Genomic DNA, 16,344 nt, shown 5'->3' on the forward strand with positions numbered 1-16,344 from the left:
TTTGTGAGGTGGTGGTCGGGGAGTGTTCTCTCTTGTCTGGTAGATATGGGAATAGGGAATATACCGTATTTTCTGTACTATAAACCACTTTGGATTATAAGGTACACCTTCAATGAATGGCCTATTTTAAAACTGTTTTCATACATAGGGCGCACCACATTATAACAGTGACTGCGGTTTCGCTACGCATCCACTAGGTGGTGGTTTGCTAAAGAGAATACAATACATTACAATACAGTGCAGTTTTATTTATTTTTTTATGATGTTTTATTGTATTTTATATTATTATTATTATATTTTTATATTTATTTATTTATACAGAGCAGTGGTTCTTAACCTTAGAGGTACCGAACCCAACCAGTTAATATGCACTCATAACTAATTGACATGTTGAGTCGGATGTGTCAACCTCCATGGCAGTGGCTCCGTCGAACACCCGATTCACCGAACCCCTGGGGTTCGATCGAAACCAGGTTAAGAACCACTGATAGAGAGCCTTGCCAACCGCTGCAGCAATAACACAGCCATGAAAACTGGTCACAAACACGCACATGAAACATATAAATACAAATGACATTACAAAACAATTAATGAAAGACAAAAGTTATGAAGACAAGTGATTCAACAAAAAAGGCGCAACAATCTCCTGGGCTCACATCCACAAGGGGCTAAATATCCTTGTTTGTCTCCTTCTTTGTTGAGTCAATAGATAACTATGCTTTTGGTATCATCTTCGTTTCATAATGGCTGCGCAGAGCTCACAAAGTAGTTGTCTTAAGTTACAATTGTTTCTGGCTAATAACCACCACTAGATGGCAGAGGAACACTAACAGGGAAACAACTCAATGGGGAATGTAAAGAAAGTTAGTCTCTTTATATTAGGCGCATCCCATTATAGGGCGCACTGTCAGCTTTTGAGAAAATTGAATGCTTTTGGGTGCGCCGTATAGTGCGGAAAATACGGAATTTTCCGAATTTACCCAGTGAGACTTGACAGGGACAAATGTCAGCTGGAGTGGTTCAGGAATGAGTGACTGTCTCTCAATCCTTCCCCGCAAGTATTATTGAACAAGATCATGAAGATTGCTCCTGATGCTGCGTTAGCAGTGGAAGGATCATGCAATCTGCAGTACTGGTTGAAAAGGCTCAAGTTGATAAGGTGGGACTAAAATTTGGTGTGGCAAATCACAAACGAGATGATCCAGATGAAAGGATCTGAAGCAACGGTATCAAAAAGGCGTGTTGTCGTGCAACAGCACGCGGTGCGCTGCGAGGATCTGAGTAACAGCTGTGTAAAACCCTCTTATCTACATCACCACCTGAACATGAGGCTTGACATATGTCATAAAACCCTGACGGATACTGACACGTTGCTTCTTTATAGGTGAGTTTTTAAAAAAAATTTTTTTTTTAAATTCTATTTCTCAGAAGCCCAGCAGGTTATTATTGTCTGAAACTGACATCATCATAACAGGCAAAGTGGCTTTCTTTTTCCTTGACAATCAAAACGTGCATTACAACAACACGCACGCATAAACACACTGTCAAACTACTTATTCCTACAAGCCCCCAGTGAAGTCATATCAATATCATGAAAGAAAATGATATTATGCTTGAATACAATTGTCATATCTTATACTGTAGATCAAGGGAGCCCAGTAAGTCGATCGCGATCAACCGGTAGCTCGTGAACTGGTCCCAAGTTGATCACGAGGGGCGGAGACGGAAAAAATAAATAAATACATAAATCAACCCAAAAACATTTGTGTGTCTGTGTGCGTGTTCTTGTCTTAGTGCACACTACACTCTTAGCATTCTCTCAGTCTCACTTTCACAAAAAGTTCTGAAAAAATAAAATTCAATTAAATAGCAGGTCACCTTTAACCTATGATGGCGTGTGACCTGCATCATTGGAAGCTGTCAGCGGTCAGCAGTCTGTAATTGCAGCTTGCGATCAGAGCTGTTGCGCTGTATCTATCATTGTTATTATTCTCATTCAGAGTTTGTGTCATGTACAATTCACCCAGGGCACTAGGAAAGAAACAAGATGCATCAATAGAGACAGCATTTATCTGCTATACAGAACATGGTTTGAATTGACGCATTTGTCACGAATGCATAATCTGGCCCCTCCTCCTGTGCAGTAGAATGTCTAGCAACATTCAACATGGCTTCCATTCATCTTCATTGAAATTCAAATTGCTCTTCTGTCAACACAAGGCAATACATCAGCATCGGACAAGAGAAGTTACATATCGGAATGTCAAGAATGTAGAAAGATTACAGCTGCTCAGAAGACAGTGTTTCTGATTTGGTGTTGTGCCAAGTTTTTTTTTTTTTTTTTTTTTGTGGTGTGCTCCTTTAGTTAGTTGTCAAACCAAAATGGAATTTAATTAACGGTGAAGGGAGCATGTTGTCTGTGAGGGATTACTCCATTGACTAATATACATTGTGACATAGTGATTGCTTTGGTGTACAAAAATAAACGAGAAAAAAAGCTAAGTACAATACAGTAGCTTCATGGATCGTGAATTTCCTGAATTCCATCCATTTTCTGATCCGCTTACCCTCTTGAGGGTCGCGGGCGTGCTGGAGCCTATCCCAGCTGTCTTCGGGCAGCAGGCGGGGGACACCCTGAACCGGTTGCCAGCCAATCACAGGGCACATAAAGACAAACAACCATCCGCGCTCACACCTACGGACAATTTAGAGTGTTCCTTTAACCTACCACGCATGTTTTTTAGCTGGAGCTGGACTTGAACCTGGTGCCTTTGCACTGTGAGGTTGATGCGCTAACCACTGTGTGGGAGGAAACCGGAGTACCCGGGGAAAACCCACACAGGCCGGGGGGGAACATGCAAACTCCGCACAGGGAGGTCGCAACTGGAATTGAATTGGTACCTCTGCGCTGTGAGGTCGACGCGCTAACCACTGGATCACCAGGCCGCCCAGAAGTCAAGTATGGTTTTTATACATACCATGACCAGGATTCGAACCAGGATTGCTGCGGCCACAATGCAGGGAACTAACCACTAAATGATCACAGCCTTGGGAAATACGTATCGTATCAAAGTGAGATACCAACATTTAAGACAGCGATATGGAAATGAAGATGATATCCGTCGTGCCCTTGCCACGCTTGTGCTGCAAGTAAATCACAGGTCAACCAACCACATTGCTCCTTTGAAGTCGATCGACAATTAAAATCAGCTGACACTCACCTTGCTCTCAATCATTTTGTGGACGGCGACAGGGATGGGGGGACATGTGCAGGGCGAGCGAGGGAGTTACACGCACTGCTACTTAGACAGCACACATGCAAGAAATCCACTTCCATGTTCGCTGTCAAGCATATACGGACGGTACACATATTTTGTGTTTTGGAACATTACATATTAATAATTTCAAAATTACCGCTGGATAAAATAGCAGAGCTTGTAAAAATCTGTGAGCACGCGGGCGGCGTCCTATTTCAGTCACTGCGTGCGTATTCATTGATTGCCACCATCTTTTTGTGGATTCATAAAACGTGATCAAATTAAACATTGTATCGGGTCCCTCGAAACGCATTCCAGGCGTAGTTGATGTCGCTGGGCATCACAACGCAATGCAATGCAGCAATGCATACACAACCGTCGTCACGTGCGGTTGAGTGATGAACTGTTTTGTTTTGTTTTTTTTCCCAATCCACACAACACATTTATCCACATTCTGAATCGTTTATCCTTACTGCAGTCGTTCATGGGCAAATTGGTACATAACATCACACGCTGGTGCAGTTAACACGCACACAATAAACACTTATGTTGAAGTACACTGTGAATTTAATTATTTTAAATGTGTTGCTGACTTTGATAATGTTGACGGCGGTTAGCAAGTTTAAAAAAAAAAAAACTTTCCACAATCTTTTGGATCGATTCTTTTTTTTTCGCTTAAGTTTTCACTGAACCCACAGTAGTATCATTAAAAAATCGTTAAGAGATATCTAGCAAAAAAATGGCGCTATTAAATTTTAGCCCTATCACACAATCCTAGTGGTTACCAACACCATTCCAAAATCATATTCAAACGCTAATTCAGGACGCTAAGAGACCGCCAGTTAATTATGCCGTCAGTGGAGAGTTTCAGAGTCAAAAGTGGCGTGTAAAAAATGCCGCATCTTTGGAGCTAGATGATGCGGCTGCGGATGGTGTCTCACTCAAGGGCACCGCACCTTGACAGTAGCAAGCAAGCAGAGTAGCATCTCTCCAACAATCAGTTTCCAATGAGGCATTTTTATTCCAAATTGGCTTGAGAGAAAGCCCAAGTCCTGATAGCACTGCCATTATCTTAATGCCATCAACTGCCAGATTAACACAACTCCTGCTGAGTAGCTCTCCAAGGTTCACAGCGTTGTAATAATCCTCCTTATTTTAGCACACTGAACAAACACTATAATCCCTGTCTACCCGTGTTTGTGTTAAATGTGATTGCATGACGCTCATGCTTACCCAGAATTCTCAACTGAGTGACAGCACCATGTAGGCCAAAGAACATCCAGAGTGGACGCGAGTTGTCCACACAGACTTGCATGCCAACGTTGGTGCCGTTGTGGCTTAAAATGACCTCCCCTTCTTGGTTGACCAAGAAGCCAAGGATGTCACTGCTCTGTAGAGGGGTGGGCACACGACACACCGCCCAAAACTCCTTTCTATCCACGAGAGCCTCTGGATTATATGGCAGATCACTGGGGCGCAGCACAGATGGGTCGCATGATGTCACACCATAGGACAAGGAACCTGAGCGGGCTGGACTGGATTTGGTGACTTTGATGTACACACACTCTCCAGTTTGTAGAGGGCGGTTGGTAAAGACGAGCGTGCGCTCCTCCCGTGAATGCTCGGATCTCGCCACAGTCTGTTCATCGAGAGTCTTAATATGGGCGCCGCGCAGCTGGTGGAAGTGGAGATCGCTCTCGATGATGGACGGCAACAAAGATGATTGCTGCGAGTTGAGGGAGTTCTGGGGGATGGGGCAGCTGGAGGAGGCTGAGGCCAGGTGGAGCGTGTGATGGTGTGCGTGGGAGTTGCCTCCTTCCTCCTGCTGAAGGTTGAGGTCACACAGGCTGACAGAGAGACGGGAGTCGTCTGCCCCACGGCAGAGAGAGGAGGAGCGCACCGTCGTGAAAGAGCGAGGGCGCAAACAGTCGGGAGGAACAATCTCACTGTCTGAAAAGAGAGGTGGAAAAAGCAATTTCGATAAATAACAGTGTCATGGTTATGTTCAGCAATTTAGTTTGTGGTTAGCTAAATCCAAGATAAAAAGAATATCACAAGTAGTTTTGAACTTCATTTAAATGTGTAACTAAGTGCACTGCATTTGGCAGGCGACCAGTCCAAAGTATTCTTCTCCCCCCCAAAGTCTGCTAGAATAGGCTCAAAACTCATGTAGTAAACGGAAAAAAAAATTCCAGGAGTAGATCATAGGTGTCACCTTGTGGACACAGTCCGAAAGGTACCTCACATAATTTCTTTCTGGCAACGAATTAAGCACAGTATTAGTATTAGTAGCGTGGGACTTGATTAAACGGTATTGTGTTGCACTGACATACTACCAGTTCGTTGGAAACATCAGTTTTCGAAACTATTGCATTTTGATGGTATAAAGGTCTCTGAATTACGTGTGTGCTGGCATGTCACAAAGAGGAAGTGGTCGAAACGGCTATTTTTCATCACGCAAACTACATTCACAAATGGCAGCATCTCGGTCAACTTGTTTATTTTATGTTTGTATGACCTATGTATGAAATGGGCAATATTGTAAGCAGTGAAATCTGGTGATTGACTGTAAAGGGAATGAAAAACATATCGAAATTAGGACGAGATCAGTCAAATGACTTTGCCACGCTTGTGTTGCATGTAAAGCTCAGTCCAACCAACCACATTCCTTATTTCAAGTTTGGTTTTGATCGCCAGCTAAACCGAGCCAATGACAATAATCTTGCGGAGGGAGGGAGACACACACAAATCTGCTGCTAGAGAGCACACACACCTATGCAAGAAATCCACTTTGGTGTTTGCGCCATTTGCAAGACACAACCATGTGCTGCTTAGTATACACGATACACATATTGTGTTTTAGAACAATAGATGACCATATTTTTAATTTCACGATTACCAGTGGATTAAATGGTGAAGCTTTTAAAAATGTACAAGCAGCCTGCGCCACGCAGGCCCATTCAATTGAATTAGAGTGAGCCTCGCCTTTCAATATACCCACACATTGCTCATGATTATCACCCACATTCTATTTCTGTAGCAAGGCACGTCTTCGTTGACAACCACTATTTTTTCAGGATTCAAAAAAAGTTGTTTTGGAAGCTTCAAAACGCGATTCAGGCAGCAGCTATAGTTCATATTGCGGAGAGTGCACGCCACACATTGCCATGTAATGCATCAGTGCAAACACAAACATCGTCCATGTGCTGGGGTGAGAGGTTAACTGATTTTTTTTTTCAAGCCACACAACACATTCATCAATTTTCTGGCCAAGAACACAGGGGCACACACTGGCACTACTCCAGCAGAGATAAAGTGGCTCATCTAAGAACGTGACATGATGGCTCAAAATAACAACTCTGCTTGCGCTCTCTTCAGTGTCCTGCTCAGTGGTGGTTAAAATTAGCCAGGTATACAGAGTAAGGAAACTAGCCAAGACTTCTTGACCCCCCCCCCCCCCCTGCAGAAAGTAGATAGAATCAGGGATCCTTTTTTGAGAGCAACTGAGGCAAGAAAAAAGGGCAAGAGGCCTGTCTGTCTCTGAAGAGCCTCTCTGGTCGAGTCTGGGTGCCTCTATCAGATCCGGACGTAAGAGTCTGACTCCAGATAAAGCTCTTGGCTTCAATGACCAGGATTGTGGGTCAGGCCACTAGCCTGTAAACAGCTGTCAGGAGAGCACACACAAATAATGCCGCAGCCGAACAAGACATTGTTGTTTTAAAGGAGTTAAGCCCAATAATTTTCAAAACTATGCTAAAAAATGTGCTTTTTTTAAATTCATTGGGAATACACCAAGGGGGGAAAGCCTAAATTGTGAGAATAAAAGAACCTGCATAATTCTCGAGGTTTTACATGATATTTGTCAAACAGGTCAATGTCAAAAATTATAAAACTATTTATATAATACTTTTCATCCATAAAAATGGAACTCAAAGGGCTGAAAACTGTTGAAATGATTCAGACACTTTTATAAGACAGGCACAACCCACATTCTAAATGTACAACACGGTTGTTTACTGAAGTAGAAAATACTGAATTTAGTCCGATAAAGGTGGAACAGTGGCCAACTGGTGAGCATATTCGCCTTGCGGCTGGTATCTGGGCTCCGGCTTTCGTGTGTGGCGTCTGCATGTTCTTCCCACGCCTGTGTGGGTTTTGCATGCTAATTAGGGCCTTTAAATGAGCATCTTCAAAAGGAACAAATTTAAAATTGAATTCTTGTAGAAATAGGTTGAGAAATAATTAAGTTATACTGGTTTACTAATTTGAAGGTTTTTTTTTTTTTTTTTTAACACAAAACCGGTCCATAAAAAGTGTATTACACAAACAGTGTTGACACTGTATTGATACTTGTGTTGGTCAGTAAATAGGGACCTCTGCTGTACATCTAAAATTGTTGCAGGTAAACAAAATAAAAAATGCATGCTGGCACCGCAAAAATAGCCTGTGAAATAATATTTCAACTTTATTCAATTGCTAGTTTTATTCTTTAACTGAAAATATAATTTAATCTTTGTATAATTTCATTTGCTCCGTTTGTTAACTGAGTTAAGTTTCTGAAAAGTGTTCAAAATTTGCTGCAAAATATAGCAAATTTGTCTGTAATATCGTTCATAGTTAAAACGTTTAATTTATGTATGGGATTATGTGTACCAGAGTTGTTTAATCATCTGAAAAAAATGCAAAGATTGATTTATTCATACATTTTTATTGAGGAACAAAAAGTTTTTAAGTGTCTTTGCTCCAAGGAGATTTCTCCTCTTGGACACCAGCCTTAGAAAATATTCGTTCACAGGGAACAGATGAAGATGGTATGCATCAATACATTGATGAAGTGTTCTTATGGACATAAGACGGTTCTGTGGAGCAGAGCCGAAACTTCAAAGACACTAAAATAAAAAGTTAATCTGACGAGAAAAAGCGTAGAAATATTTGATTAAAAACTAACAGTTAACCATGCCAAAAGGAGGAAAAGATTTACCTCATTTGGCGTCAAGATAAAAAAAAAAAAATTCAGACGTGAAAATTTTCTAGAACGATCCATATTGAAGCAAAGCAAAACTCCAACACCTGGCACAGGTACAGGTATAATCTTCATCCAACAAACCCACAACATGTTGATTCAGTTTGTTTCCTTATAAACACAAATTGACGTGGCACATCGAAACGACATACTTCCTGTCTTGGTCACATGATTTTTTTTGTTCAAGCAATGCGCGCACCAATACGGGATTTCACACTTTCGCACTTTGCACAGTGCTGATGCACCGGTGTTGTTCGTCTCATCACTAGTACAAATAGGTAGAGATGACATGCCCCTTTGCGCTGTGTACCTAAAGTGAGATTAAAAAGGTAGCAAGGGCAAAGTGTAAGTGCATTCCACCGTTTTTGGATGGCATGAAAACCAAAATAACAGAGCAGCCTGAACATAGGGCTGTTTATGGTTGCACGCATGCAGTACAATCACAAGAGGGGAACTGGGAATAACCTTGCATGGGTAAGAATAGTTTTTAGCTCTGTTCTGTATTAATAGAACATCTTTAGACTCTATAGACCTCATGAAAATCTGTTGAGGAATTAGCTATTTATAATTTATTTTCAATGTACATATATTCCCTTTGATGGAAAGGTTGTCCCGACCTACGTTTCTAAGCAAGGCTGCGACAACATGCTGGCATATGTAGGCAGTGCAAGTTTATTTGGATAGCACAATTCAACAAGGTGACGGAAAGCACTTTACATACATTGATAAAATTGACAAAACCTCTGTTGTCTGCAGCTAGGTCAGCATCGCAAGTGAGAATCTGTTCTCATATGCCTTATGTGGATAAATAAAAGGTGAAACATTTTTTTTTTCAAAATCCCACCCTAAAACAACCCCACTTGCAGTATTTCATTTCGCTATCCGATGGTAATTGCTAAGAGACTAAATAAGAAATCTTATAAATTAATTTTATCAATCATGGAACTGCGATAGCTACATTCATATGAATTCCCTCGCCTCGTTCACAGTGGTACTCACAGACTGTGACCATCCAGTTCCAAAGCCAAAGTCTCTACACTTGAGCGATGCAGACTTCAGGCAGTAATTGACTGGAAAAGATATGCCAATGTCTGCACTGAATGATATTACTGAGACCCTGAAAAAAACTACTCTGCTGGAAATGGCTGTAAATCCTGAATAATGGTGCAAGAAAGATGTAAAACTCATAACTCATGTGCAAGTATTAAAACATCACAAACCACTTGAAAATGTATGCACGTGTGCATGTGTGTGTGTGAGTTTTGTTCTTTTGTGGCTTCACCAGCTGCTGCCCATCAATGATGGTGCACCTGCGTTTTTAGGGTACAATCCCATTGTCCAATTGGCCCGTGGCCCCTTTTTAATTGTCCAATCTCACAGTTCCTATTGGTATTCATGCCACGTTTGTGCAACTTGTCAGTACCAGGACAGTGTGTGTTCAGTTACACGTGAACCAAGGGAGGATGGATTCAGAGTGCAAAAGGTACAACAAGTAAACCCTTTCATTGAAATAAGAATTCAAACTCATTTGGCTTGTGATTCCCGCCCGCCCGCCCCCAGCAGAGCCATTTTGATTGGAAGAATAAACCACCTGGCAGGCTAATCCACTGTAAGCACGACACATTAGACACAGGGCCAGGGTTGATGGAGGAGAAATGCAGCATGTCTATTTTGGCCCAAACAGACTTTGGCTCACACAGTAAATGTTTTTGATTAGGGAATGGCAAGCTCATGCTGTACATGGGGAGGTGGGGAGAGGGATGTTGGCTTAGTAGATCTTTTCGCCAGGACAGATGAAACATGTCAGGAGTGTGAGCCAGTGTTGGAAGTGTGGGTGGGAGAGGGGATTTACTATGTCACGCACACACGCATAGATGTGCACAGGCGCAACGGGGTTATCTTTGTCCAGAGTCTCGGGAGGGTATTGTCTGATGTCAGCAAATGTGAAGACAGAGGTGAAGAAAAAATGAAATGGGAGATATTAGATTTACGATAGGTAAGGTTATACAACAACAGAGAGCAAATACAAAGGAAATGGCCCAGATATGTTCAGCTAAGAAAGACGATGGGCAATATAGATCAAAAGGGAAGTTTTTGGCTCTCAGTAGTAATTCATGGGAAGACAAAATAAAATATAAGTTAAAGACAGCAACATTTCCTCCATTTCCCAGGCCAGGCAATTAGGTCATACGTGTGTGAGGTGAATTAAATGACAGTGGAGGAGGGGTAATCAAAGAAAAGGGATAAACTCAGAGGGGAATTTGTCCGAGATGCTTGCGATGTTCTTTATTCTTGGCAAAGGCTAAGTCCACATTCCCTCATCAGGCCAGATGGCTTTGAACCGTCGGCTTTTGAGCGTCATTCTTCTGACACATGGCCATATCAAAGATCAAGACACATGGCCATATCAAAGATCAAGGCAACATGCTCTGTTCCCTTTGTCGTCAGCAGAATTAAGCATGGTCATTCTTCTAAATGATAATCACCTCCATCACAAGGTACTTAAATTTAAACCCTTTGTTTAATTTTTGTATGCAGGCACGATAAGCAAACAAGCCAGGGCCACAATTAGGGATCTAACAAAACCACTTTTTTTAATTCACTTAATTGAAGCATGTAACGACACATTTAAGTTAGGCTGGGTCTCAGTCTCAGTTTGAAAAAAACACCCTTAAATGATTAGAATAAGTCGAAGAATTGAGAGACAATGAAAAATGTTGGGACTCTGCAGATTCAGGGTTTTGCCTAAGAACTTCCCTTTCCTATCCTATGAAGCAATGTTTGTTGGTGGGTTATTCCTGACCAACCTTTACTAAAGGAAATATGTTCGGATTTCTGACCAGCAGATATACCCAAGGTAGAGGTTGAACATTTCCTGTTATTCTCATGGGGCCCTCCATGAGCTTTCACCTGACCCTGATGGAGGGGTTTGTGTGTCCCAATGATCCTGTAGGAGTTAAATTGTCTGGGGCTTTATGCCCCAGGCAGGGTCAGCCATTGCAAACAGATCATAGGTTAGGGACCAGACAACGCACCACTCATAGACCCCTTACGAAGAAGAAAAATATTGGATTCAGTTTTCCCATGGTCCTGACTGTTGTTTGTCACCATGCACCAAACAGCAGCCCAGAGTACCCACCCTTTTTGGAGTCCTTGGAGGGTGTGCTGGAGAGTGCTCCCTCTGGGGAATCCCTTACTTTGCTGGGGGACTTCAATGCTCACGTGGACAATGACAGTGAGACCTGGAAAGGAGTGACTGGGAAGGTGGGCCCCCCGATCAGAACTAGAGTGGTGTTTTGTCATTGGACTTCTGTGCTCGTCTCAGATTGTGCATAACAAACACCATGTTCAAACATAAGCATTTCCTTATGTGGACTTGGCACCAGGACACCCTTGGCCACGGTTCGATGACTGACTTTGTGGTTGTATAATAGGATTTGCGGCCGCATGGTTTGGACACTCGGGCAAAGAGAGGGGTGGAGCTTTCAAGTGATCACCACCTGGTGGTAAATTGGCTCTGATGGTGAGGGAAGATGCCAGTCCGACCTGGCACACCCAAATGTATTGTGAGGGTCTGTTGGGATCGTCTGGCAGAATCCCCAGTCAGAAGGAGTTTCAACTCCCACGTCCCGAGGGAAGTGGGGGACATTGAGTCTGAGTAGACCATGTTCTGCGCCTTTTGCTGTTGAGCCGGCCGATCCAAGTTGTGGCCATAAGGTGGTCAGTGTCTATCGTGGCGGCAACCCGCAAACTGACTGATGGACACTGGCAGTAAGGATGCCGTCAAGCTGAAGGAGTCCTATCAGGCTTTTATGGCCTGTGGTTTCCAGAGGCAGCTGATGGCTACCGGCTGGCCAAGCAGAAGGCAGCTTCGGCGGTTGCCGAGGCAAAAACTCGGGCGTGGGAAGAGTTTGGTGAGCCCATGGAAGCCGACTTCCGGACGGCTTCAAGGAAATTCTGATGTCCCAGGAGTGGAAAGCAGTGCACCTTTAACACTGTGTGCGGTGGGGACGGTGCGCTGCTGACTGACCTCGACTCGGGACATTTTGTGAGTCGGTGGGCAGAATACTTCGAACACCTCCTTAACTCCACCAACACGCCTTCCTTAGAGTAAATAGAGTCTGGGGAATCGGGGTGGGGTCGCCTATCGCTGAGGTTGAAGTCACCGAGGTGGTTAAAAAGCTCCTTAGTGGCAAAGCCGCCGGGGGCTGGATGAGATCCGTCTGGAGTTCCTCAAGGCTCTGGATATTGTGTGGCTGTCCTGGTTGACATACCTTTGCAACAGTGTGTGGACAATGGGGAGAGTCCCTTTGGATTGGGGTGGTAGTGTGTCGTTTTAAAAAGGGGGATCAGAGGGTGTGTTCCAACTACAGGAGGATCACACCCCTCAGCATCCCTGGTAAGGTCTATTCAGGGGTGCTTACATTGCGGAAAGTCTTTTGATAATTATATGTCATGTCTTTGTTCATCACAGTTCCTTGTTATTGCAATACTAGTCGTGTAACCTATACTACCATGTGTGTTCTACACACTTGGCCAATAAAATGATTCTGATTCTGTTGAGGAGGGTACGTCGGGAAGTCGATTCTCAGATTCAGAAGGAGCAGCGTGGCTTTCGTCCCGGCCGTGGAACAGTGGACCTGCTCTAAACCCTTGGCAGGGTCCTCAAGGGTGCATGGAAGTTTGCCCAACCAGCCTACATGTCCTTTGTGGACTTGGAGAAGGTATTCAACTGTGTCCCTCGGGGAGTTCTGTGAGGGGGAGGGGTGCTTTTGGAGTATGGGATACTGAACCCCCTAATATCGACTGTTCAAGTCCCTATACCACAGATGTCAAGAGTTTGGTTCACAATGCTAGCAGTAAATCTAATTCGTTTTCAGTGAGTTTTGGACTCCGCCAAGGATGCCCTTTGTCACCGATTCTGTTCATAACCTTTATGGACAGAATTTCTCGGCACAGCCAAAACTTTTAGAGGCCCGTTTTGGTGGCCTCAGAATTGCATCTCTGCTTTTTGCAGATGATGTGGTGCTGTTGGCTTTTGCTGGAGCAGTCCGCAGCCGAGTGGAAGCGGTTGGGATGAAAATCAGCACCTCCAAATCTGAAACAATGGTCCTCAGTCGGCAAGATGGCGGCGCGGCTACCCGCAGCGGCTTCTCTCTCTCCCCCTGCAAATCAGTGTTCTTGGTGTTCTTTATGTTCCTTGTTTTCACTGTGTTGTGCACCAAGTCACACATTAAGATTAAGATATCCATTATTTGTCCCACACTGGGGAAATTTACAGTCTACAGCAGCAAGATTGTGGGAAGAAAGAAGAAAGAGGAAAAAAAGTGTTTGCATTCACAAAATAAATGTTACAGTTTCAATGTACACCGTACAATTAAGTGCAATATAAATATAGATATAGATAAGGTGGCTGTGCTATTTACAACATACCCTCGTGAGTTTCTGCTCACCATCGGCAGAACTACAAAAACGGACAGTAATCCAACGAAGGCGGAAAAACTGTTTGACTGCGGTCTGCTGCGGAGGCCTGCTCAATTAACCGACCCCCACTCCTGCAACCAGCCCGCAGTGGAAGCGCCACGGACGGAATCTAAAGAAGCAGAAGAGGGGGAAGCGCGGAGGTATCCGGGCTAGGCTAGTAGCTAGCCCTCATCGACCGGCTATCCTGACCATCACGCTGGCCAACGTACGCTCGCTGGACAATAAACTGGACTATATCCGCTTACTTCGGACATCTCGCAAAACCGTCAGTGACTGCTGCGTCTTTGTTTTCGTGGAGACATGGCTCAACGACAGTGTCCCGGACCGGGCTATTCGGCTAGCCGGGCTAACGTGCTACCTAGCAGACAGAGAGCTCGTCAAGGGGGGGGAAGACTCGCAGCGGGGGACTCTGTGTTTACATCAACGATGCCTGGTGCCGAGACGCTGTTGTGGTTTGCAAGCGCTGCTCACCAACGGTGGAGTTTATGATTATCAAATGTCGGCCATTCTACCTGCCGAGGGATTTTAGTGTCATATTGCTGGCAGCAATATACATTCCCCCTGGCTCAACCAACAGCAGGAGTATGGCTCTGTCTGAACTTCATCAGCACATCAGTGAGCAGCAGACAGCCCACCCCGACGCCTTTCTCATCTTGGCTGGAGATTTCAATCATGCAAACCCCAAGAGCGTGCTTCCACAACTCCATGGCCACATCGACTTTCCCACAAGAGGCACAAATATTCTGGACAACGTCTACACTACAATCAGAGGATCCTACAAAGCCCTCTCCCTCCCCCACCTTGGTGCCTCAGATCACACCACTGTGATGCTAATGCCAGCATACAGGCCACTGTCGTCAAACCAGTGAGGAAGCAAGTACAAGTGTGGCCTGAGGGGTCCACAGAAGCACTCCAAGACTGTTTTTCCACCACAGACTGGAGTGTGTTTAAACATGCAACCACTCACCTCAATGAGTACGCGGAGACCGTCACGTCCTACAAAAGGAAGTGCATGGACGATGTCATGGTCACCAGAAACATCACCATCCAGGCCAATCAGAAGCCATGGCTGACAGGTGAGGTCCACAGGCTCCTGAGGGCCAGGAACACTGCCTTCAGAGCTGGAGACGTGGTGGGCCTCAGGACTGCCAGGGCCAACCTGTCACGAGGCATCAGACTGGCCAAGAGACAATATTCAAGGAGGATTGCAGACCAGGTCAAGGACAGCAGAGACACCAGGAACCTGCGGTGGGGGATCCATACCATCACGGATTACAATCCCTCTCCGAAAAACCTGCGACAGCTCCATCACTCTGCTGAACAACCTGAACGACTTCTTCACCCGTTTTGAGACAGACAACACCCCAGCACAGAAGACCCCACCCTCCCCTGGCGACCAGGTGCTGACGCTTTCCCAGGATAGTGTGAGGCGTTCCCTCAGGAGAACAAACGTATGGAAAGCGGCAGGTTATGACAACCTTTCTGGTCGCATCCTGAGAGACTATGCTGAGGAGCTCACAGATGTTTTCACGGACATCTTTAACACCTCACTGAGCCAGGCTGTTGTCCCCACTTTTCTCAAAGCCACCACTATCATCCCGGTCCCGAAGAAGTCGTCCCCCTCCAGCTACAATGACTACCGCCCGGTCGCACTCACCCCCATCCTCATGAAGTGCTTCGAGCAGTTAGTCATGCAGCATATAAAGTCTGCCCTCCCCCCCACCCTGGACCCCTATCAGTTTGCATATCGGCAGAACAGATCGACTGCCATCTCCAACGCTCTCCACTCAGCCCTCATCCACCCGGAGACCAAGGACTCAAACGTCAGAATGCTGTTCGACTTCAGCTCAGCATTCAACACCATCATCCCGCAGCAGCTCATCCACAAACTGGACCACCTGGGGCTCAACACCTCCCTGTGCAACTGGCTGTTGACTTCCTCACAGGGAGACCACAGGCAGTTCGGGTCGGCAGCAACACCTCCAGCACCATCATGATGAACACAGGTGCCCCACAAGGATGTGTGCTGAGCCCCCTCCTCTTCACACTGCTGACCCACGACTGCACTCCTTCGTCCAGCTCCAATCTCTTCGTTAAGTTTTCGGATGACACGACTGTAGTGGGTCTCATCAACAACGGTGATGAGACAATCTACAGGAGTGAGGTGAGCAGGCTGGCCTTGTGGTGTAAAGACAACAATCTCCACCTGAATGTGGAGAAGACAAATGAGATTGTTGTGGGCTTCAGAAAGACGCACCCCCAGCATGCTCCACTGACCATTAACGGTGCCACAGTGGAGAGAGTGAGCAACACCAAGTTCCTGGGAGTGCACATCTCTGAAGACCTGTCCTGGAGCCACAATACCTCATCACTGGTCAAAAAAGCCAACCAGCGCCTGTACTTCCTCCGCAAACTGAGGAGAGCAAGAGCCCCGCCCCCCATCTTGCAGACATTTTATCCAGGCACCATTGAGAGCATCCTGTCCAGCTGCATCACTGTGTGGTATGGTGCTTGCACCGTGTCCTGCCAAAAGACTTTGCAGCGCATCGTGAGAGCAGCTGAGAAGATCATTGGTGTCTC

The 16,344-nt window shown here is 45.0% G+C and overlaps 1 protein-coding gene across 3 annotated transcripts in view; it reads right to left on the reverse strand.

Annotated features, from left to right (window-relative positions):
• Nucleotides 1-16,344, reverse strand: part of neurl1aa (neuralized E3 ubiquitin protein ligase 1Aa) — a 64,671-nt gene that overhangs the window by 24,472 nt on the left and 23,855 nt on the right. For all 3 annotated transcript variants that reach the window (XM_019879815.1, XM_019879814.1, XM_019879813.1), the window contains one exon: nucleotides 4,491-5,207. In XM_019879815.1, the coding sequence (XP_019735374.1) occupies nucleotides 4,491-5,207 (717 nt within the window). The remainder of the gene's footprint in view (nucleotides 1-4,490; nucleotides 5,208-16,344) is intronic.

Source organism: Hippocampus comes, unplaced genomic scaffold, assembly GCF_001891065.2.
Source record: "Hippocampus comes isolate QL1 unplaced genomic scaffold, H_comes_QL1_v1.1 scaffold158, whole genome shotgun sequence".
NCBI classification, from domain to species: domain Eukaryota; kingdom Metazoa; phylum Chordata; class Actinopteri; order Syngnathiformes; family Syngnathidae; genus Hippocampus; species Hippocampus comes.